This window comes from Poecile atricapillus, chromosome 2 (assembly GCF_030490865.1).
Source record: "Poecile atricapillus isolate bPoeAtr1 chromosome 2, bPoeAtr1.hap1, whole genome shotgun sequence".
Lineage (NCBI taxonomy): Eukaryota > Metazoa > Chordata > Aves > Passeriformes > Paridae > Poecile > Poecile atricapillus.
The window spans coordinates 36,281,880-36,306,388 of record NC_081250.1 but is presented as its reverse complement, the minus strand read 5'-3'; the positions used below and the strand labels follow the sequence as shown (position 1 = coordinate 36,306,388).

General features: G+C 33.7%; 1 protein-coding gene across 3 annotated transcripts in view; it reads left to right on the top strand.

Moving 5' to 3' along the window:
* Nucleotides 1-24,509, top strand: part of TBC1D5 (TBC1 domain family member 5) — a 315,146-nt gene that overhangs the window by 57,557 nt on the left and 233,080 nt on the right. For all 3 annotated transcript variants that reach the window (XM_058831805.1, XM_058831806.1, XM_058831807.1), the window contains exon 3: nt 12,724-12,878. In XM_058831805.1, the coding sequence (XP_058687788.1) occupies nt 12,817-12,878 (62 nt within the window). In that variant the 5' untranslated portion in view covers nt 12,724-12,816. The remainder of the gene's footprint in view (nt 1-12,723; nt 12,879-24,509) is intronic.

The window sequence follows — 24,509 nt, the reverse complement described above, 5'->3', positions numbered from 1 at the left end:
CAACAACTTTATGCCACAGAGTAAAATTTGCACTAGATCTATTATTTTTTTGGCTATTAACTAGTCATTTATATTACTGTGATTGAATTTCCAGCTTCTTCAAGTTTACCTTTCCAATTGTAAGCTTACACTAAGGAATCAATGAATAAGGCAAATGTCGTGTCCTGTTTTTTTGTTTATGGAGTTGTTTTTTTTTTGCTAAAAGTAGATGAGCTTGCATTGATGCTTTCTAGCATAAATGATTGGGTTATATTTTTATTTATCAAATAAATGTGTTAATAATTCTGGATGAATTCTGTGGATGAGGTCTGAGATACCTGTTTTGATATTTGGATTGTAAAGTCAAAAAGAATGCATTAAATATATTGGAATACACCATATCACATGATACACATTCTATATCTTACTTTAGTTTCTCTTGTGTCTCTAACAGTTAGTGATAATGACTTTTCTTATTTCTCAATTTCCTAAAGTCTGCTGTATTTAATTATAGATATTATAAAATCTTCTTGAGCTCAGTATAGCTGCTGTTTTGAATACCATTTCTGTTACTAAAGATGGTCAGATTAGGGTAGCAAATTGATTCAGTTTTTCAGTTAAGACATGATTTGTGAAATAGTCCCTACCTAGTTATGAGGAGGCTCTAATAAAGTTATGAAATGCTAGGCTGCTGTGTATGTTGATGATAATATTCAGTAGATACTCTTCTTATTTCAGTTTTGGGCATGAGCAAAATTTTAAATCACAGAATTGCAAACTGAAATTGTAATAAGCCAGCTACCAGTGTTACTGAATTTTGTTTATTCATTTTTTTTCTTGTTTCATTGCTGAGTCGAAGAGCCATTAAGCACTTAGCCAAGTTCAGTCTTGTAAGTAGGTAGAACAATGTGTTAAGTCCCTTTGTAATCTAATTTTCCTATTACAACTGTGCTACACAACAGAAAGCCAAGTAGAATTTCCAATGTATAAGTGCCATTCTCTCCACTTCTAGCAGACTGATTTGCCCAGCTTTTTGGAGAATGGGTGTCAGAGTCTAGCTTCAATAGTGGAATATGAGCCCTAGTTTACTGACATCCCCACTCGAGCTTCATGCAGCATTAGATGTCCCCATCCTCTTTCATTAAGTTCCTATGCAAGTCTCTATGCATTCATTTGAATTTGTGTTGAAGAAAAAAAAGAAATTATTTATTTTATAATCCAGATGCTTCCAGTATTTGATTTAAAAACAATTAAATTGCTATGAGAACAGAATTGCAACCCCACAAAATGGGTAGCCATTCAACTAGTGTAAAAGGAAATCTCCACTTCCCTAACATATATTCCTTTGGACATATTAGCTGCCTTACTCCAGCTTTCTTCATGCTCCATCTTTTATGCTTGAAGAAGTTTAGACAGGTTTGTGTTTCCAAGCTCTTTGTCAGTGAACAGAAGAGGTTGTACACAAGTTCCTTCACGGCAGAAGCCTATCTTCTGGAGGAAGGCAGTGACCAGGCCAAAATGCGTTATCTATCTCCTGTCAGACAGCCTTAAATCAGCATTAAACTGTCATGCATTTATTAGAGTGTACAGAAATTGCAACATTTTTGTGATTTCTTTCCTAATGCTTCAAGCATCCTCATTTATGTGTTACAAGAGACAATAGTTACGAAGTGAGAGTGCACACGAGATAGAGACATAGTTGCCAAATCAATCTCTTTGGTATCTTAATGCCATCAGCTTGTACTGAAGTCTGAAAATATGTGACCGAATCACTCATTAATTTCTAGAGAGTGAGTGAAGAGTAAATACTATCATTCAGAGTGTCTTTTCTAGCACGATATTGGAAAGATCCCAAAACTAACACAATATCAAGGAAGTGGATATGTAGGAATGCAGTAATAATATTCTTCCTTTTCTTCCACCATCTTTCTTCTAATATTTTATATTTCAGTACCTTTTGGGAATTTGCTTTTTCAAGGTTTTTTCATATCAAGAACAAGTGAAAAAAACCCAGAAAGACCCTCTTCCATTTACTTTCCCAGATTCTTCCATAAAAATAAACCATAAGAAACATGGTTTGTGGGAACATGACCTACTTTCAGAAAGTCACTATTTCCCTCTTCTTTCTCTTATATGAGAGTTCTTTTTGTAGGTCACGCATGCTATCAAATACCTAGTATGACCCCCAGATTAGTGGTGTTGCCATTCAGCTGGTCAGCTGCAGAGAGGAAGCTATTTCAACATCTATGTGATGCCTGCATGGTTGTACCAAGAGGAGTTGCAGTGTATTTACACTGTGGTTTGACAATCATTAAATTACTATTTGGCGTAGGTAAAATTATTTCTAAAAGTGTGAAAAAGTAATAGACTGTTTCTTGTGATGTTTTAGCCATTAGTAAGTTTAATTTATCCTCACTAAAATGAAATTAAATTACATAAATATGTATCTTGGATAAATGTAGATGTTCTTCAATTAAATTGTAAAAATCAAAAAGAAAAGGGGCTAAATAAAGTGAAAATATTTAATTCATAGATACCTGGATTTTGGTTTGACCTATGTTTGTTAAAGGCAGATATGTTTGTCATTCTGATGAAGATGCATTTCTTCTTACCTTGCTGTTGACAGAATCTCACCTACTTTTCCCATTTATTATGATAATAGTCTACCAGATGTCATATGTCACAGCCTAGTGAAGTTGTCTCTGCCTATTACCACTTACATATAATGTGCATTCTAGTTTTCCTTTCCTTAATTTAGAAAATTTTATATGCTCTTTGACATCCCTTGTTTTATTAGTAAAAGAATAGAAGCAAACTGTTTAAAATACTTGAAAGCAAGTTTAGAAAGAGTAGGCTATTTTATTCCCATTTTATGTAACATTATGTTAAAAGTCTGCCTTTGTATAGTTGGATAACCTGAATCTCATACAAATGGTCATACATGTTAAAACTCTAGTAAAGTTACCCTGTGCAACTTTTTTTGAAGACTGCCCATTTCAGTGGACAGATACACAGGTAAGTGCAAATAAGAAAGGCTGAAAACACAAATTACCATATGTTATGGATACATCTAGTGATAGGATCTACAGAAATCACATCTATTTAGCTAAAACATAAAACTGGACAATAGTCTTTCTTGAAAGAGTTTTAATCTAAAGGACAGGTTAATCTCTTGCATGTATGTACAGATAGGAGAAGAAAAAAAAAAAGTTTTAGCACAGATGCAGCAAGGTGCCTTTGATTGAAGGTGTAGTGTTGTACACCTCTGTGAGTTACAACCATATGGAATTCACACCACTCTTGTGATGAATGGAACCTCCTGTTGCAGAAGTAGAGCTACAGTGAAAGCACAGCCAGACTGGGGAACTAGCACTTTTCAATTGCATTGGAAAATTTTATTTCCATACAAAGTTTTGTGCTGAAAAGGTTTATATATTGAAAAATGTGTGTTTTCTACAAGTTTGTGCTGTGTTCATTTTGCATTATGTACCAGCATAGAAGATCACACTGACTTTTCATTCTTAAGTTTTGTTTTTATGTTTGGGTGCTTTTTTCCTGTTAAAAAATGGTAAAAGTGCCCCCTAGATTTATGGATTTTTGTGCTTACATACTAGAACCTACAGAATTCCATTTAAGATGTTCTTTCACTTTCAAAATCCATATTCAGAAGTTTAAAGGTTTTTCTTTAGTCCAGATCAACAACAAGGATATGCAACAATCAGCAATGTAGTGTAGTTTGTTTTCTTATATTTTACTGTGGAATTGTTGATACATAAGGGTAACTGTTGCATGAAAATGCTTTTGTTCTTCTACAGTAATATTTTAGATGAAAGAATGAATTCTTCTCTGTACATTCCTGAAGGCATCATTGCAGTCCTTAAAGCTGTGTTATATAATGTAATATAGATGAATATGACAAAAGTCAACAAAGGAAACTTATGCTTGAGGTAGAAGAAATCAATATGAAGCCTGATATTTTTCTTTTATATTTGCAATATCTGTGCAACCAGAATTGACCAGGGCTCAGAATACTTGTAATTAGACCATCCTAAAAAAAAAAAAAAAAAAAAATTGAAATAAAAAGTGGGTCGCTGTGTGAAATCAGTATTGTATTCCTGAAATTTCTTTCAAAATGAGTTTTAATTTCTCATGAACAAAATCCCAATACTTAGGTTTAATCAGTATGCCTTTCAAAGACTCAAATTTTTCAAGTGACTATTTTAATTTTAAAATTAAAGCAAAGGAATGTGTTAAATTGTAAAGATTAGTTTTCTGTAGAAGTCAAACAAAAGTAAAACTCTGTGTATTAATTAGGAATCTCTCTTTTATTGAAATTATTATCTGTCAGATGTCCATCTTTGTAAAATGAAAAGTGGGAGAAAAAAAAACAAACGGGAGAAATTTGTATAAAATAACTGGTTTCTTGTGTTGTTTTCCTCCCCTTTCTTTAAACAAAATGTAGATAGCAAATCGTAGTCCTGCTGCAGTCCTGTTACACTGAGCAAAAGGCAGACTTGATGCACAGAAAGGAACTTTTTGTTCAGTCTTATCTTGAGAACACTTTTCTAAGTGAGCAAAGCCTATACTTAGATAATATTTCTACCTTCCTGTAGCTAAGACATATGAAGTATTTATATCAATAATATAAATAAATAATATTTTAATAATGGGGCACCAAACGAGGATATCTTTAGGCTAATGGAGCAAATGTGGACTAGTTGATGAGCTCTCTACAATTCTGAATTCAACACTTAGACATGATTAGAGGATGTATGCATTTTCTTCAATTTAGAAGCAGTAGCGGTTCAATAAAGCTGAAATGACATCAGTTTTCTCTCTTTACAGTCCATAATGCCAATTAGACAAATATACTTAAATTTCTTACAGAGGCCTAGATTTCAAATGAAAGAAGCATTTGTTAACAGCATTTAGAAATAATTCTACCGTAAGTTTTGGTTTAAACTTGTGCTGTAGGCTTGTGGACTCTGTTTTCCAGAGCTTTTTTTATTTTCTTGTGGTGTTATTATGACAATAAAATTTTATATGATCAGATTTATTTTGTAGTATGATTCTTGGTCAATTTTTTAATCCAGATGTATTATACAGTAATACAGTTGGTGATGTTTTCCAGCATGCACAGCACTTCATTTGCTAATATGTGAATTAGCAGAATATACTTTTTAAAGTAGAATCAATAGCTTTGTATAAAATAAGCCATTTTTAAATTGTTCAATCCTACTTTTTAATTTTTTTTCAAGAATGGATTAATCATGTTTCATACTTGATACTTTTTCTGCAGATAACTGCTTTGTGTGTTTGTAGTTTACTACTTGTTTCTCAGCAGCAACATCTCTTCAGCTCTAAATCCAAGGAAGAAACAAGTATACAGATTTATTTTTATTCTTGCATTTTGTCTGCATTTCACTCATTTGTTTTCATTTTATTGGTCCAAATAGGCCAAAGAGAAAACCATGACTTTGTATGCAAAGAGGTGAGGTTAGTTTGGTTATGAATTAATATAATAAAAAACCATCAGAATTTAATTGTTATTAAAGATGCAATTTTAAAAAGTACTGTCATTAGCGCTCATTCAAAAAATATATTTAATGTAGTATTAATTGCCTTTAAAATAGTGCCCAGTCTCTGAGCACTTTTTACTGAGAATAGGTATAATGTCATGTATTGTAATCTTACTACTTTTAGCTGAAGTCATTCCTTAGCCTTAAGAAAGTTGGCTCAGCTACAGGGAGGTGGAGGTGTGCTTCTGTGCAGTAGTGGTTTTCTCCTGAGCAGAACTCCAGCGTTACTAGTTCCTGACAGCTGCAAGCCAGCCTCTGGGCATCTTGCTAAATTTTCAAATGTAATTATACAGTAGACTTCCTTTAACAAATTCTGTGTTCCCCGCTATAATTATAACAGCTCTTGCCTCTAGCCTGTTCCTTATCTTACAACCCACCTCCATATCTCCCACTGCTGGCTGGTGTTATCCAGTAGAGCTGGTGGATCTAAAAAAGCAGAGTTTATTCTCCCTGTTGTCTTTCATCCATACAGAAGATCTATTTCTTCTGATCCATTATACTCAAATGGCATGTCCCTTAAAGCTGAAGATCATTGTCTCATTCACAGGAGATCTGTGGATTAGCATGTCACTTTCATTTTTAAAACATTTTTTGATTGCTATTACAGGACAACAGTTAAGGAATTATTAAGAGCTATCCATGAAGTGGCTGAAGAATCCAGGACAAAGAAAGATGATCTTCTAAAAATACTTTGTTTTCATGCTGTACAGTTCAGGATATAATTTCTTTCTACTATTTGTGTGTTAGGTTTTCATATATGAAGCTGTTCATCCTCCTTTCAAGAACACATGTATAAAGCAATAATAAAAAAATAATAAATAAATAAATAATAAATAAATAAAAATAGGAAGTCACTAAAACTCCTTTTACATTAAACTTTTTTACATAATTTTAGCAAAAGAATGATGAAACAGGAGAAGTTACCCACAGATATTCTCAGTCTAATATTGGCATAACAAAGAGATTTACAAACAGCTATATGGAGTAATAGTCTCCTGTCCACCTGTCTGTTAGCAAGGGAAGGGATGCGTTTGAATATGGAAATCTGAAGGTGAGAGATAAATAAGAGAGAATTTGTGCCGTTGAAGATGTGCAGAGACACTTCTTTTTCTTCAGTTTCTTACTGTAGTTGGCTGTGGTAGATGGACTGGCATTGAAGAACTGTATTGCTGGAAAGTGACAAAGTAACATTCTTTTCAATCTCTCCTGCAGCAGGATCAAGCGCCTTGATCACGCTTTTCCTGAGAAGCTTCGGTTAGTGACCCCAGCACTCCTTGAAGTCATGTTCCCCCTGAGTTCCCATAGTTTGCCTGCATCTTTCTAAGAATTATGATGTACAAAACTGTATAAAGTACAGAAAGAGATGGAAAAAAGTAATTTTAGTTGTTCAATGCAGGTGCTGCCGCATGTGCTGCCAGTTGTGCAAACACCCAACCACATGCATAATGTGCTTTGCAGTGTATTTCAGTGAGATGTGTTTTTCAAAGATCTAACAAAATTTACTCTTTTGATTTGTCATCTTTTCTATTCATTGATACCCTGTGTAATGGTTTACTGCTGGTCCATTTTGTGTTCATATCTATGAACCTTTCTTAAATGTACCACTTTTGATTTGTCTTTATTGATTTGTGACCATATCTTCTATTTTTCAAAAGTATTTCAAAATCTTTCCTTTGAGGTGCTGCTAGTTTCTACCAGATAATATTCTATTATCTGCTGGTTTTAAAAAAACTTACCTGGAGTCACTAGGATTGTTCTAAAAATGACAGATAAAACCAGATGGAACAAATGTCTCTGAGTAACATTTGTAATATATGTATATGGTTTTAGAGAGCAGTTAAAAACATCTTTTTTAGAATAACTGCTCTCTAATTTCAATAGTTTTTGTGTCCAGCTTCTAATGATTATGTCTGGACAGTATTTTGTTATATGCATCAACATTTCTGCATCAACAATGCAGAAAATGTACAAAATCTCTCTAATCTAAAGTTTGTATCACATCTACTGTTATCTCCCATCCATGAACCCCGTTAGCAGTGAAGTCACCCAGATGAATTTGAAAGAATCAGTATTTTTTTTCTCTAGCTTCTTTTATTTTCTTCTTGAAATTTGTTTGCACAACACTGGGTTCTAGAATATTTTCAGGTTTCACTGGTAGAATGTTATTTGAAAGTGGGACTTAGGCACCCTGGGGGAAGACTGGAGAGGACTTGTTCTAAGTTTGGTTGATTGGTTATTTTTCTTTTCTACTTTTTTTGATTTCCTCTATTCTGATCTTTTAGAAATAATGAGACAATAGATGCTACTTTGTTATGTTTTTCTCCATAATTTTCAGCATGACTTTTCATGTTGTTGTTTGTTTGTTTGTTTGTTTGTTTTTCCATTCCTTTTGTTACTATATTTCCTCTCCTTGTTTGTAGCAATGGCATGTGTGTCTTGTATCTCTGTAGGTCTCATTGATCACTGATGCAGGACATGGATGAAAACTTTTTTTCCAGTGAGACAAGCTGACAGGATGTGTAAAAGAAATTTTCTTTGCTTTTGCGTGTTTTGTAACTTCAGAAAGGCTCAGTTAGGCTCATAGCAGTAAGATTTCAAAGGTTACCATCAGAATATTGTATTTCTTTGTCACAGCTTATATACCGGCTGGAATGGTAGAATGGCAATAAACAGGTCAATTCCAAAAGGAAATGAGATACAAAATTTTGCTTCTCTCAAATGTAAAATTAGAGGTGATTGCTTAGTAAAATCATCATTGTAGCCTTTTGAACTGCAGGCCATTAAAATGGGTCAGGCAAAAGATTGAGGTAGGACAAGGGAGACTCTATCTTGGGTTGTTACATCAAAATATGTTAAGGAAATCCTTTTATCCTGAATGACTGTGACTTTGGTATTGGGTAGGATGGCCTATGAGTAGCCTTTTCTTGGTGTTTAATACATTTGTGTGTGACTACTTACTCTTCTTGTGTATCTCAAGATTTCACCCTAAAATAAAACTAAAAAATTAGGAGCAGTGAAAGCACAGTGGATTTTTTTTCAGGTCGGTCATATAAGCTGAGCCTCTTGCCCACCAATAAAGAATGAGAACAGAAGCCAGTATATTTATACCAATTGCTGCTGTCTCTTTAAAATTCAATGTTTTATCTTTTACCTTTCAGTTTGCTTTATAGGTCACTTAATTTTTGTTACTTTCCTTTATTATGAGCTCAGAACAGAATGTTGCTGAATATGCTAAAATAGATGTATATTTTTTAAGGCTGGCATTTAAGCAGACAAAGGATCATGCTTAATACTGCTATGATAATAAATAGTAGTATAATTGATTGTTGATAGAAACCCTTAAAGTATATTTTTATGGTTGAAATGTACTTTGGATAAACAGTGTTCAGTTTGCCTATTAAAATAATTCACTATATACCGTGGTTTCTTTGAGTATTAAGGAAGTAGGACTTTTCCAACAGCAGTAATTGGTTGACACTGCTTGACCTTAATGCAAAGCTACAGTATTTAATGAACAAACGGAGGGAATAAAGTTTTGATAAATAAGGCAATTTTCATGAAACCTTTAGAAATATGCTTGAAGTCTTTTAGTGTTAGATTGACGGTTTCTCCTTTTGTGAAAAGAATAAGTGAATAATTTAAGGCTATATTTCATGTTTTCAGATCTTCATTCTGTCATATAAATAATAGACTGTGAAATGCAGCAGCTCCTGCATTCACAGATTTAATAGACCTGTAAAAGTGAGTATCTTGCTTGGCTTCTGGCATCTTAAGATGCTCTTTTGTGTTCATGTATACCTGAGAAGCAATGCAGAGGTGGACTTTCTTCAGTAACCAAATTCCATACTTTAAACGTGTCATATATTCTGTTTTTAAAGGAATTGGTTTTAAAATACTTTCCTTACATCTTGATGTTGATGTTAATATTTTTGGGTTTTCTTTATTATGATGGAAAGGCATCAAAAAAGTAGTACATGGCTATTTGAAATTAAAGTCTGATTTAAAATTTACGTACTTAGAGACTGTGTGAAAAGCATTCAGGTTTGAATCCCTCAGCATAAATTTTCTAAATACCATTGAATCTTGATGAGAAATTCATCAAATGTATTTACTAAAATAGTAAAATATCAAAGTAATTTGTTTTGTTTAGTACATATATTCTTATTTCTGTAATTTTTGTTTTGTTTTAATGGAAACAATATTGGGGGAGGATGAACAGACAATAGTAAAATTAGACTTGTTTCTTTTCTTTGTTTCCGTCCTCTTTTCCTCCTCCTGCCCCTTAGTTTTGCAAGGAGAGTGAAGTAAGGCTTACTGAGAACAGGTGGCAAAGCATTGGGATGTTTTCATGTTCTCAGTTTTCCAAGCAGAACATAATTATGTGACTAGTGGACTGTGGGAAGCATAAATACTTTGGAAGGTGTATGCTATTGTACCTGTTACCTTGAAAAAGTAGCTTCCCTAAACACTTCCATTTATAGGTTTAAGGCAGATTACCTGCATTTTCTTCCTGATACCTACTCCTTTAAACACTGGAGTAATTCTAGTTGTTAGGAACCTTCTACTAGCATATGATACTGAACATTGGACCATCCTTCTTTCCTCCATCGTATGTGGGAGTGGAGGCATTTGTGCAAGTAAGGAAATACCTATAATCATAAACTGAAGACTGTTTTCTGTAAATGATGTTCAAGAATATCAAGACAGATGGTCTGCATTTGCCATGGTATTGATTTATGCAGTACTCATGTAGGTTCCAGGAATGTCTAGTAGGTATCCTTCAAAGTGAGCCGTCTACATGAGGATGCCATCAATGCTGAATTACAGACAGATTCTATTTGTGCTTACTAAGAGTTTAGCTCATGTGGTAAAGTTACTTTTTCTTACTTTTCTAGAAAAATAATCTTTATATCTTTAATAAAAATCTTAATATAATACCCTATTCTGTTTCATAGGTTACTCTGGTAACATTAACATCTTCATCTTTTTTCATTTTCTGAGATAATTTTCTTCATATTCACATTAAGTCCACTTGTTTTATGTCAGCTAGGCCAAATGCTCAAATGGATCATACTTTTCCCATTCTCCCCAGTCAATCTGATTTGTTTGTAACTCAGAAAACATCAGTGCAGGCATAGAGACCATTTAGACCATTTTGCAGTCTAACTTGTTGAAAAAACTGTCAAAACTGTATGAATCACACAAAAATCTTTGTGCTGAACTGACGTGAAATACATTGTCATAACCTCTGTTTTCAGAACTTACATAAAGTAATATTCTCCATTTATTTTGCTACATGAACATTATTGAAGCCATTAGCTGGGGATGTTTCTGTTGCTTTGGTATGAATTTACAGGATTAGTGTCTTAAATGTGTTGATTTTATTGAACGAACCAGTCACTGATTGGGTCCACCTGTGACTGAGTTGGCTTGTGATACCTTGAGCAATGCATTTGTTATCATTCATTGTTGTTTCAGTACAAGACTGTGGTCTCACTGTAGTAAGTCCTCTGCAAATATACATACACAGAGTTTGTGTGGAAATACAGGAAGGAGGGTATAAGAAGCAAAGGAAGGCAATGAGAATGCAGAAGAGCAGAGGATGCTTTGCTAGTGGCTAAATGGATACATTTGCTAATGCTGACGATTTCTTTTAAATTCTGAAATGGCTACTGTTCTTTATTTAGTCAGTGTGACTTTTTTTGTTTAATTTGTTAACACCTATAGAAATTAGAAAGAACAGTAGTTATGACAAATGGACTATGTAATTTGAAAATTGTATTTTGTCACATGTTTTAGTCACAAAACCTAGTTGAAATCAATTGTCCAAACATTCACTTAACATATTAATAAGTAATACAGGAATACTCTAAGCCCTCTTGAATTAGATATATTACATCTTGTTACAAAATTTAATGCCAGGCTTAATAACTCAAAGTATGCTCTAGAATAAAAATACGTTTATGTGCTAGTATGTTGTAATTAGAATGCTAATCCAAATTACAAAAAAAACCCTAAACCCAGTATTCAGTTGGAACTCTTTTATATACTCAAGAGTAGACAATTACTTTTAATTTAATTTCTTAAAAAAGAAATCCCAATTTTTATTCTTTTTGCAAGTGGGTATGCTTTTTGGTTTATATTTCTAAATATTACAACACTGTATTATTACAGTGTCAGATTGCACTGTAATCTGACAACAGTGGTCAGATTTGAGGAGCTATTTGGGTATTTAACTGCAAAACCAGTGTCATTTAGGACTTTAAGAAATATGTCTAGGTATTTGTGTTCTTACATTTTCTGTTGCAAACACTATAGGAACAGGAAAATGCTATCTTTTCAAAAAGAGAAGACGGTGTTTCCAATTCAAAACTATTAGCTTTGCATGTTTGTAACAGGAAGAATTATTTGAAAATACCATTTTATCCTTGAATAGACTTTAATCATCTCACAGTAGCTGAAAAATTCTGCATAAACATATTTTGAAGAGGGTTTGTTTGAATTTTTTTTGTTATTTTTTGTGATTTGAACAGTTAAAGGAGAGTTAATGAAAGATGGCTGATTGGTTGCTGATGTTTCATGTGTTACATTTTCTTAGAACCATAACCTTCAACATTTTTAGTGTTGTATGTAACCAGCTGCAGTGTGCTATTGAACCCTATACAACTACTTGTGGTCTTACCAGTAATGATTGAACAACTTTATAGAAAATAGATCTAAAATAACAAATTACAGAAATTTGTAAGGTACATGTTTTTAAGAAGTTCATTGACAGGAAAATAAATTGAAAGTAATGCTGAGAAAGAGCCAAGAATCACATGTGGATAAAAATTTCAGGTTGAATACTGAATAAGTCTCCATAATGCTCAAGTTTTTGGAGTTGTCTGTCTGCCATTAATGTCATCTTGGAAATAAGTTAAACCACATGGACTTATTTTATATGTTGTTTCTATCTCTCCTGATACATGATTATGTGAAATACAATACTTCTTTCACTTGAAAATACTTAAGCTAATTTCTGTTATTTTTCGTTATATTGAAATGTCCAGAAGAAATGCAATGCCTTAAGTCTTAAATCCTCAACTTAAATCCTGTTAGATGAAATAAAAAACTAAAATTATTTTTAGGATTTTTTTCATTAAGTGTATTTATTTTCCATCCGAAGGTCAAATCCAGAAGTCTGGTACCAGGAGTGCCACTCCAGCTTCCTCACTGCTCCTGGTGGCTGGGGAATATCCCAACACTATTTGCCTGTTGAATGTGTGGAGAGTATCCTTCTGAAGACAACTGTCTCCTTTGTGTTCGAGCACCTCCCACTATGTGAGTTAATTGTTTTGTATTTATTTTAAATCAAATTAAGTTTGCCTCATTTTCATTTATGTCATAGTTACACATTTAACATTTTTAAAAATATTGGTGATGTATCTCCTGCAGTTGTCCAAAATCTATTTTCATGCCATTTCCGTATCAAAAGAAATCTTACTTTACAAACATATGTTCTTTTCTCCCCAGTTTGCCGCATTAAATTTTAAAAGACAAGTGAAAATAGTGACTGTAGTATTTGGTTTTTAAACTGATTGATAACTGTACTGCAGTCTGCTTCCCATAGAACTGGTGAAACATAGACCATGTCAGTAGGATCTTTTCTTTGCTTTCTCCCATAATATGCCCTAAGTCCCGACCTGAAGGGGCAATTCACTCTCTAATTTAAACCTCTCCTTAACATTAACAACATGGCAGTGTTTAGTAATGATACAGTGTTTACTGTTAAAGACTTGCCAATTTGGCCTTAAATAGCTAGACTATATTACATCAATTTGCCATATTCCCTCTGTTTAGTTTGGAATTACCTTGCAAATGTTAAGGTGATAGTATTGTATTGTATAAAGGAATTCTAAATTGGAAATCCAAGCAATGTGGATTTAAAGTTCTAGTATTGGTCTATAGAAACACACTAGTTCAAGTAGTTAAAGGTCAGCAAACTCATTTTAATAGGTACTTTGTTTTTTTTTTGCTTTTACTGACTTCATCAGTGCCTTTAATTAGTTATTTTTCCTTCCTATTCTCTGGATAATTTAAAACTCCTTTCTGAAGTGATTTTTTAAGACGTATATGAGCTTGTATATGTAGTTTCTGTACCTTTTAAGTATAGTTAGATTTTTCCAGTGTTGCAATAAAGTACAGAACACTATGCAGTACATTAAAGAAATAGAGCCTATGCATCAGAACAATTTTCATGCTTCACTCAATTCTTAATGTAAATTAGTAGGAACATTGGTTATCCATTTGAGAAATTGAGTTGGTATAAAAATAAAAATGCACTTATGGTATGTGGTGCTTTGTGTATCATCTTGGGAGTGTTTTGCTGTTTATCTGTCACTTGCATTAGAAAAAGCAGTCACTGGCTGCAGGTGACATTAAAAATTAAAGGTTAACCTCAATTTCTGTACTGACCAGACGTGGGGCAGAAAGTTCTTCTGGATGTGTGCCTGGATTTTGGAACTGTCAAATAGAGTTGAGAAGACTGGTGCTTTTGGTGGCTTAGTCTTTTTGTATGTGCATGTGCGATTATATGATTTCAACATTTGCTAGTCTTTTGACTGCTTCTTATAGGTTATATCAAGATCATTTTCTGTTGCATCCAACTTTATGAAATTAAAAAATTACACAATAATGCTATCGTAAGTAATTATAATGAACTCATTTTACTGACCTGCATAATTCTAGGAATGTCTTTTTATTTTGTTGCTTAGAAAAACTAATTAAAATAGCTGTCTTTCCTATTGCTAGAGAATACATGTCTTTCAAAAACTAGTTAAAATTGTTTTTGAAAAATTGCCTTAGAAGCTTTTGAGTATTCTGGTTAACTCATTTACATTTAATGTAAGACAAGCTTTATATACTCATGAACAAACCTGGGAGATCTTTTTTTAAGTTTTTGACACTCAGCTTCTCCCTCATAATGTCTTCAAGGTAAGCCAAGTTCAGTAGCGTGAGCTTCCCTTGTCTATCACTCCAAATGTTGGAGGCAGCATTCAGGCTAGTGAAGAAAGGTTCAGGCAGCAGAGGTTTCCATGTAACCTGCCAGGTATCTTTCTTTTGTTAAAGAGGTATTTTGCTTTTTCAGTGGTAGGCCAGACTACAGGCAAGTCTTGATCTTTAAGATGCAGCCAGAAGCTGTGGCTGCTGCTCTTACCTTCCATTTCATCTCTTAATTAACTTAGCCATGCAGTAAGGCAGTATGCATGTAGTGAGATCTGGTGCTTCTTGTTGCATAATGAGGAAGAATGGGAAGGGAAGAAAGAAAAATTAATTAATTTTTTTTTTGTGAGTAAAATAGACTGCCAAAATACATTTGTTTTTCTTACCCCATCCTCCATCTAGCAAACAGTGAATCTCTTCTATCCGTGGCTGTTTTCCCTCTTAAGCTCTTCACAGGAAAACAGGAAAATAGAAGTTTCATTAAAGGAAGCAATGCATATTTCTAATTTAGAAAAGAACACTGCAATTGACATATTTGAGGAACCCTACTATTTCAGATGTGCATAAACTTATTAAAATTATATATCTATGTGCTTCCTTCATAGTAAGCTTGGCACAGTTGTCTCAGGACTGGTATACTGTAGATTGTTCTGACTACAAATTAAATCATGTTAAGAATTCTTTGGTGGGAAAGAGATAATGCTCATTTAGTGTGCTTTCCTTATTATTTCTAATTTGTTAAACCTATATTTAAGACAGATAATCTCTCTGAAGACAAAATATTTTTAAATGCTAGTTACTTATTTTCCTGTAGCTCCCGTGGCTTGAAATTTTTCCACTGTTTTCTGAGATTGGTTTCACTTAATACTTCTTTGTTTCTTGTGTTTCAGATATTTTTTTGTTGACATAATACTGAAACTGGTCAAACAAGTTTCACTACTGAAGTGATTTATAAAGAAACTGAAATACTATATAGCTTTAAACATAGTTCCTTTGACTTAGGGAGTAGTTAAATCCCATGTAAGAGTCGATAATTGTTGGCTTGCAGCCTGGTTCTAAAGTCTTTGTTTTACAAAGTGGGTTATGAAGCATCAAGAAAACTGAATGTTGGGTTTTTTCCAGATGAAATATCTCAGGTAATTAAATACTTCAGGAATTTATAATTTGTTTATAATTTGAAATACAGGGCTTTCTAAGAAGAAATCTTTAAGTGATTGTATGTATTGTCTTACAGGCTCTAGAATAGCTAGCATGTTATAATTTGTCAGTTAATTTAAATTTAAGTAAACTTCCATGTCAGTCTAAAAAACACTGGTGATTTGCAACTATATTGCAGATGGCATCTTTTCTTAAATAGTACAATAATCTGTGTTTTGTGGAGCAAGTGAATTACCCATTTGTTACACTGTTATGCAGCTCATAGAGGTCATCACACATCTGTATGAGCAGAACATATAAGTATTTTTAAAATCCAACACCAATTCAAACAACCCAATTCATTGCAGTGTTTCTGTTGTTGCTGTTCCTGCAGGGCTGGTGGTCCATTCGCTTGTATTTAATTTATGGCTGTATTGCAGAGATGGCTTTGAGAAAGATATGTCTAAAATAAGGACTTTTTTCTCAAATGTAGCAAAACTTGCAGGACATGCAGTTTCGAACAGTAGAACAGGTCCAGGATCGAGAGGTATTTTGCAAAGCACTAAAATCAGGTTGTATCAGTTCCCCTTGAGGGTACATAATATCAAGTCAGGACTAGTAATTTCCATAAGCTTTATTTTCAGTAGCTGTCTGATTCTCCTGGACTAATGGTACTGTGTGTTACTAGCCCATACTCTTCAAACATCCTTCTTGTTTCTCCTCTTTGTACCATGTTAGAGGTACTTTATATAGCTGAGAAATTTGGTACTGCTTCACATCCTTGTTAGTTCAAGTTTCCTCTGGCAGTGGTTTCTGTGCACTGCATCTCCGTTGCCCTTGCCCCTGGCGCATTGACCCATTTCCCTCCTGAGCCTCCTTTTGGGGCAACATGACTCTGAAGCCTGAGTTTCATGGACAGAGCCCAGCTGATTCTGGCAGAGCTTTTTCATTGTACTTGGTGCTCACTTTGTAGTTCATCTTCATTTTCGCCATGAAACCACCCTTGCCCATATAAAGGAAGAAGTAACTTCTGCCTTGCTGTACTTTAAAGTGGGCTTTACAACAAAAAGTGGAGAGAGACTTTATACCATGGCCTCTAGGGATTTGGGCCTCTAAATACAAAGGATGGTACATTTAGATGGAAGCTAAGCAAGACATTCTTTACAATTAGGGTGTTGAGATGTGGAAATGGGTTGCCCAGAGAAATGCAGGTGCCCCTTCCTTGGAAGTGTTCAGGGCCAGGTTGGATAGGACTTTGAGCAACCTAATCTAGTAGATGTCCACCTCTCTGCTCATGACAAGAGGCTGAACTGGGTGTTCTTTAGAGGTCCTTTCCAACCCAAACCAGTCTGTGATTCTTTTTGAGGAGAGCAGCCTCTTGCTTTTATTTTACCTGATTAGTATTATGTATGTCTCTTGCATAGTTTCATTATATGATGTTTCCTCTTCGTTTTGTTGACTTTCAAGCCTTTTCAGAGACATTGCAGTGGTTACAAGTTGTATTGATTGAACCTGGTCGAAATACTTTAATTTGTGGTTTGGATTGGCTTTGTTTTCAGTAAGAGATAAGTGCTACCTTAGATGATCAGAAATGCTGATCAGAATTTGTTAAAAAGGATTCGTTAAAACTGTTCTTAAAGGATTAAAAGTGGCAGCCTTAAGCATATCTGCAAGAAGAAAACGATGGAGGGGAGAAACAGTTGGGTTGCCAGCAATGTATATAGTTAAAAAAACCACGATTGTAATGATGCTTTGGTGTATTTGAAGTGATCCTCCTACCACAGATGTGACAATCATAGACAGTTGTCTCTGATGTGTTTAGAGCTGTGATAATGTTCCAGTAGTTTTAAGAACAACAACAAAAAAATTCTAAAATATTTGCTGCAATTTCCCTTGAAGGGAAGGGATGCTATTTCATGGCTATCCTTGGCTCTCTTTTCTTTGCCTCTGCTCTTCCTGAAGAAATTCTGTGGGACTTACAGAATGCTTTGCTTCCAGGACAAATTCTAGAGGAAGTTCACAGAATTTTAGTGTGTTTTGCTCTTAAGTTATATGAATTTAAATGTCTAAACATATACTGAATATTGGCAGGTACCAATGTAGATGCCAGCCATGTCCTGTACTAGGGAGTGATCTGCAATGCAAGCAGCAGCATTTCTCAGTTGTTGTGACTGCCCAGCATTTGTAATTTGATGGAAAGCAGATGAATAAAGCCAAATTAAAGTGACAGTGATGACCAACTGCCTAGTAATTTAAGACCTTCCACACATTGCTTCATGCTATTTGTTCAATAAACACATATAGTAAATATAGACCTTTTTCATTTCTTTCAGGTGATAAAAGCCATGGTGGGCAGAAGTTATTGTATATTATCTGCACTCTGTCATATTCAAATAAATTAATGTGGAAATCATATAAAACTCAGAACTTTCTCACCAGCTTCTTAGGATTTTGTTCAGGCTTTCATTGTGTGATGTACATTACATAATTTCATATTAAGCACTTTCTTTGCAACATAATTTCTACAGATTTGTAATCTTTAAAGAATTAAAATCTTGCCACCAACTTTTGCAGTAGTTTTCTCAATATTATGTGTCTGATCCTCTAAGATCTTTTTTCATAAGCATTAATGTAGTAAGAGTTGATTCTTGTATGAATGGTTCAACTAGATTTACAAAAAGTGGTCAAATGTTGTTTTATCATTTCTCATAAGCAGCATGCATGCCTTATAATTATAGAAAAGGTTACCTGTATCTTGAAACTTGTAGTAATTATCATCTTTTGCAAGGGAATTGTGGATTAGGTGCAAAAATTTCTCTATATTATAAATATTCTAAACTTGTTTTGGCATATTAATCTAGATTATTTTAAAATCCAGAAGTGTACTTTATAGTGGTACCCAAGCTGGATCTGAGGAAAAAAAAATCATTATTCTCTGTCATTTGGCAGAGAGGATTAAGGGATAGAAAAGGAAGAAAATGCTCTTCTTTCTAAGTGAATGTATTCTTCCCATAGAATGTACCAACAAGAAGTAGATCAAGACAGTCTTGCTTGGAGACACTCATACCATCTGACAGGAAAGTGATTTTAATTAATTTAAAATCCAGAAGCAACAGTATTTCTTCCTGAGGAAATGATTAGAAGACCTTAATTACACATTGCTCTTGAAAGCACAGATTGCACTTCGTTTCTTTTTGGTCTTGTAGACTCAGACTTTGGAAAGTATTTAACTTACGGGAAGTAATGGAGTACTTTTCTCAGTATGAATATAGCTACTTGAAAATAATAGGAATTTAGTAGAATGTTTTGGGGTTGGGGATTTTTTGTTTGGTTTGGTTTTCATAACAGAAAAGTCATCCAATACCTTCAGCTGGATTTTGGCATCAAAATTTTAAAAAACATTTGCTGTGTAAAAAGTAAGTTTTGACAAAAGCAAAGAAAATGGAAAGGCGTTTAAGTTGTGAATCAATATCTAGTTACATCTAATCATGATTTAATGCTCCCATTGGGAATATTTTATACTGTGAATCTGCTGTAGGTGAATAGTGACCAGCTAGAGGATTAGTGAGTGACTAATTGTATATCTAGATAATTTCATTTATTAAATGCATTTTTATGAATGAAATGTAAATGTTGACTGGAATTGTAGTTACTTCTCTACATGAAAACTATAGTTATGAAACCTGCACGGTTTTGTAGCATTTTAGGGGGAAACAATCATGGTTTTGTTTTATTTTAATGTTTAGTTTTTAGCAAGGACACATTCAAATATTAAAATATTCCCATACAAAATGTTTTCCTTATTCCAAAAGATACTGTAATAAACATCATTAAAAGGATGGACTATTTTATGTAAAAACAAAAGTTCCTCATTCATGACATGTTTACTCTACACAGGGGTCTTATGCCTATGGTCCTAGGATTGTTTGAAAAGAAAATTTGGCTGATGCAATTTTTTAAATTTTTCTGAGCCTCCTTTTCAGATGTAATTCCTTTCTTGAATATATCATTAGTGGGCAATGCAGGAACTTGAGACACAAAAGATTTCATACACAAGCTTTGAAGAATTGTAGTAAAAGCTGCATTTAAGGCAATGCAGCTATTTTAGGCGATGCTTCCAGCGTCTTGTTTCTTGTGACTCTTTTCAGTTTTTTAATTAATATTGAGGTTTCAGTATTTTCTCTGTGGCAAGTACTAGGGAGTGATATCAGACTGTTTTCTCTGTTTCCTGTACAAACAAAAGCTCTGAATCTGAGGTCTTCATAACAGCCCTCAAGGTTTTGCAGTTAAAAGTCCCACAAAATAACTTTCTCAGAAGAAGGGTTTCTTGTTTGCTAGCCATAATTTGTTCTGTTGTAGCAGTGATACTGACTTCCCTATTGCCATTCAGGAGAAGCTTAGGAAACGTAGTACTTAACACAGAAAAATAAATTGGTTCAAGTAATTGGGAAAAGAGAAGTGATATTTAATGGAAGAGACTGATGGCTTGTGCCATTGTCTGAGTCCATACTTCTTCCACTAGTCTAACTGGGACAGAATCTTGAAGTCCTTTTAGATACATTTTTATTACAGGGCACAAAGCTAAGAGAGACCAGAAAATTCACTGATTTTTAAAATATATCTCTTTGAATATACATGTACACAGTCCATGCATTTCAAGTTGAGTCTTATAATGATTACATGTTGAGTAATTTGAAAAACAACATATATAACCAGCAATTTCATTATACGTAGAAGTGATCTGACTCACGTGCCAAATTTTACTTCCTTAAGATGTGTTAAGACATTTTTCATTCTCATAGCGCTTCTCAGGTATCAAGGAATCACCTCCTTAAAAGTAACATATGTATCTGAGACTATGGTAGTTTGGGACCTGCTCCATTATATATGTTTGCATGTCAGTCTGAAAATGTCACAGTAAGCTCTTACCAAAACACACACAAAAAAGTTCATAATTTAAAAATATATTAGAATATTTGGACGAATTTGATTTGCAAGTTTTTCATTCTGGAAGCAGAGTCAGGGCTGTATGTTATAAAATTAAAGGAAATAGCTGATCATCACAGAAAAATCATGATGGTGTGTGTGTGTAGAAATGCACAATTTTTTTTGTTTTTGTGTGTGTGTATGTCTCACAAGAGGCATGAGAGATGAATGTTCTTCTTAACTGAAGAGTTCTTTCTCCACTCTAAGGATATTTAAAAATCATTCTATCCATTTGGTGGAGCAATAGCTTAGTTAATGAAATTTGATATTTTGTAGTTTTTCATTCTTGTGTAACATCTGTAAACATGTTCCCAAACCTTACATGCAGTTCTGTAATTAACTTAGTGTTTCCATGGTATTTTGTCAATGAATAGAAAAAATGCTATTTATACAAATGGGAGGAAAAAAAAATTTTCCTCAGCAATGCAGTTATATTTTGGTGGGGTTAAAATATAAGCCGTCAGTGCAAAATCTGGTTTTCTTGTTACTTTCTTAAAATTCTCTGTAAGTTTTCCACACTCCAAATGAGCAGTGAGGTGTAGTCCAGCCCCCTGTCTGTTCAGGGGCAAGATCAGTTAAGAAGCAAAGCATTTTTTAACTTTTACAGAAGACCTGTACCTCTCTGATCACAGCACTCGGTTTCTTTATTTTCATTAGTTTTTCTCTCCTTGTAATGTACATAGAAAGTTAATGATGAAAGAGTAGTAAAGTATTCATTGAAACTGAAAATTATAGTATTTGCAAATATGAAATCATAATTTACATAAATTTTATAGTCAAGAACATTATGAATGTAAATATGCCTTCATCTATTCTCAGTCTTATAATGCCATTCGTTGTCCAGTGGGAGATGAAGAGTGATGTTGAGACTGCCGTTTAACCTATTATAGCAGCCTAAAGAAATTAAATAGCCTTGATGTAAATATGAGGTGGGAAAGGAGTATTCATCTCCATTAAGTGACATAAAAAACCATGGTAAGAATAACAGGTGGGTGGGTATGCATTAAGCGCTGAAGTCCCTAAATTTGGACACTAATTATAACCACAAGGACAATTGCCTCCCACATACTTAAACTGTAATTTCAGTATGTTTTCAGACCAAAAATATGCTTCACAGTTCTTTGGGCACCAAATGTGGATTTTCTCTTGCATTTTTTTTCATCTGATACATGATTCCTTTTCCCCTGTTATTAAATGAGGGCCCAATACTAAAAAGCTGAATTCATTATATACTCCTTGGTACAATTAGATCTTTAGACATTGTATTTTACTAGATCTCATAACTATGCTGAGGAAGTCCTACCCATTTTATAGTGCCATAAGCAAATGTTGTTTTATATTCAAATTATTTGGAGCAGTTGTTTCAGCTTCATGTTAATGTTATATACACCTGTGGATTGCCAGTAGCTACTTAGCCTCTTGCACCACACAGGTCACTCTTTGTTTCTTGATAGCGTATTCTTGTAAAGATAGATAATATACTTGCACCCTTTCCTAAAGTTATTTTTATGTTACATGAGATAAAGTCATTTTTGTATTGAGTAATTGCATTAAAGTCTGACCCATGGAATAATAAATGAGAACAGAGATGTTGTATAAAGCTATCTTTTAAAGTTGAGTATTACAGTTTCCTTAATATTAAACTGATTTCCATGCAGTAGATATCATTTTGTTTTAGCCATTCCATCTTTGGTATAAATCAAGATAAAGTATTAATAATTTTTTATAAAATACAAATCATTACTTCACCTTTACCTTGATATTTAATATGCAATATTAATATTTAATATACAAAAAATGCATTATGTCCCTGCCTAACCTGATGTAATAATTAAGACATGGTATTTCTAGACTGAATTTGTCTGATGTTTTTCAGTAATTCTGTCTTACTATCCTTTCCTGTGCTTGATTAGATAGTTATTGGCTATTACATGTTCTCCACATGTTCTAAGCTGTAGAACTCAATCAAGTCACCTCTAATCTTATTATAAATAAACTAAATATACTGATCTCTTATCTGACTCACACACACAATAAAAAGAAGGATTTCCTGATTGTAATTCTTGTAACTCCTTTTTTGGCCCTTTTAATTTCAACTTCCTTTTGAATTAAAGATACCAGGCCTAGTTATAGCAATCCAGTGATGCCATATGTGCAGATAATTTCAGGTCCTTAGTACTACCATATATTTCCCTGTAATGCACGCAGGGATTGTTTTTAGCTTCTTAGCTACAGCAACATAGTAAGAGCAAAAAAAGCATTTGGTTATTTACAGTGACTTGTAAGTTCTTTAGGGATTCACTGCTTTCTAGGATGTAATCCTCCATTTTATGTTGCCTGTCTTGTAGATTCTTAATGTTCTTAAGGTAAATAAATTAAAATAGTGTAATTTCTACTTTGAGATTTACTTAATTTATGCAGCTTATTGGAAGGATTTGTACTTATTTTTGTCATCACAGAGCTTCAGTTTTTTACATAACAGTGAAGAATCAGTCATCAGGTTTTATGTGTATTTTGTGTGATTGATATTTTTAAAAAGACAATAAAGGGGACTTCACAAAGCATTAGAGCATTAATATAGCACGAAGAAGGCTTATAATGTGTTTGGCTTCTGCTGATACCTAATGATACGGCAAAAAAGCATTCTTCTACAAGGCTGCTTTTAAGATACAAGGGAACCAGAGGAATTGTTAAGAATAATAGCATATCTTGGATTTTTTTTTCTAATTTGTTTTTAGGAGCAGAAGCACAAAAATCCTGACTTAATCTTTCTTTTAGGTATGCTGCTTATTTAGCTTTTAGTAACTTGTAATTTAAGATCACAGTTATTAGGTGTATTTCTGCATTTTATATATCGCTCCCAGATGCTACAGTATTAGTTTTTATCACTGCATATTTTATGAAATGTCAGCCTTCTGTTGGCTGTTCATGCAGCATTGTTAGTGATCAAAGCCACAACATAAAGGAGAGGAATCTAAACAGTTGGCTTATCTTTGTCCTTCATTGTGACACAATACCATAAAATTACTTTACTATATAAAAGGCAGGCGAAGCTTTGTGTAGCACACTCTGAAAAGGTGAACTTTTTGTTATGCTCAACAAAATAGATAAACTCTTCTAGGTGATATTTTGTGCAAGGAAAGTAAAGTTAGCAGTGGTATCTTTGGAGTTTAGAATAAGTTTTCATCTTTTCCTGCCTTTTTAAAGCACAGTTTATATATGTGTGTGTGTATGTGTATGTGTTGCAATGTTATTATAAATCTATCCTTTAAAACCTTTTGAAATGGAAGAAATGTGTCCTTTGGAGTAACCTTTATGGGGTGTTGTGGACTTCTTTGGGATACAATTAATCATGACGTTATATCACTTGAAGAGGGGTAATTGGAAAGATAATAGTTAGTCTTTGCATTATGAAAACTGCTGGTGATTATCAAGTATATTTGGCTTTCATTTTGACTTTTCACACAGGAGATTATTTTGAGTTTATCCAAATTTTTGGTTAAAAATATCAGACTATCAGTCAGCCTTAATTTTTCTGCTTGCCTAAGTGAGTTGTGTATCAGAACTGAAATAATAAAGTAGGAAAAACTCTACAAGCTCTGGAGATATTCTAGGAATAAAAATCTTGAATGATTTTGATCAGCTGTTGTGTATGCCCTGCACAGCAGTTGGTTCAATCAATTTTATGTTTTGGGATGGTTTTATTAAAACGAGCTGCTGCTTTCAGTAAATCATTGTAAAGATCCTAGCTTTCTATATGCTTTTTGGGGACCTGCAGTGTACCAAGGCAGTCTCTTAATATAAACAGACTTAACTTGGCTCCTCAAGGGGCTGGGCTGACTTAGT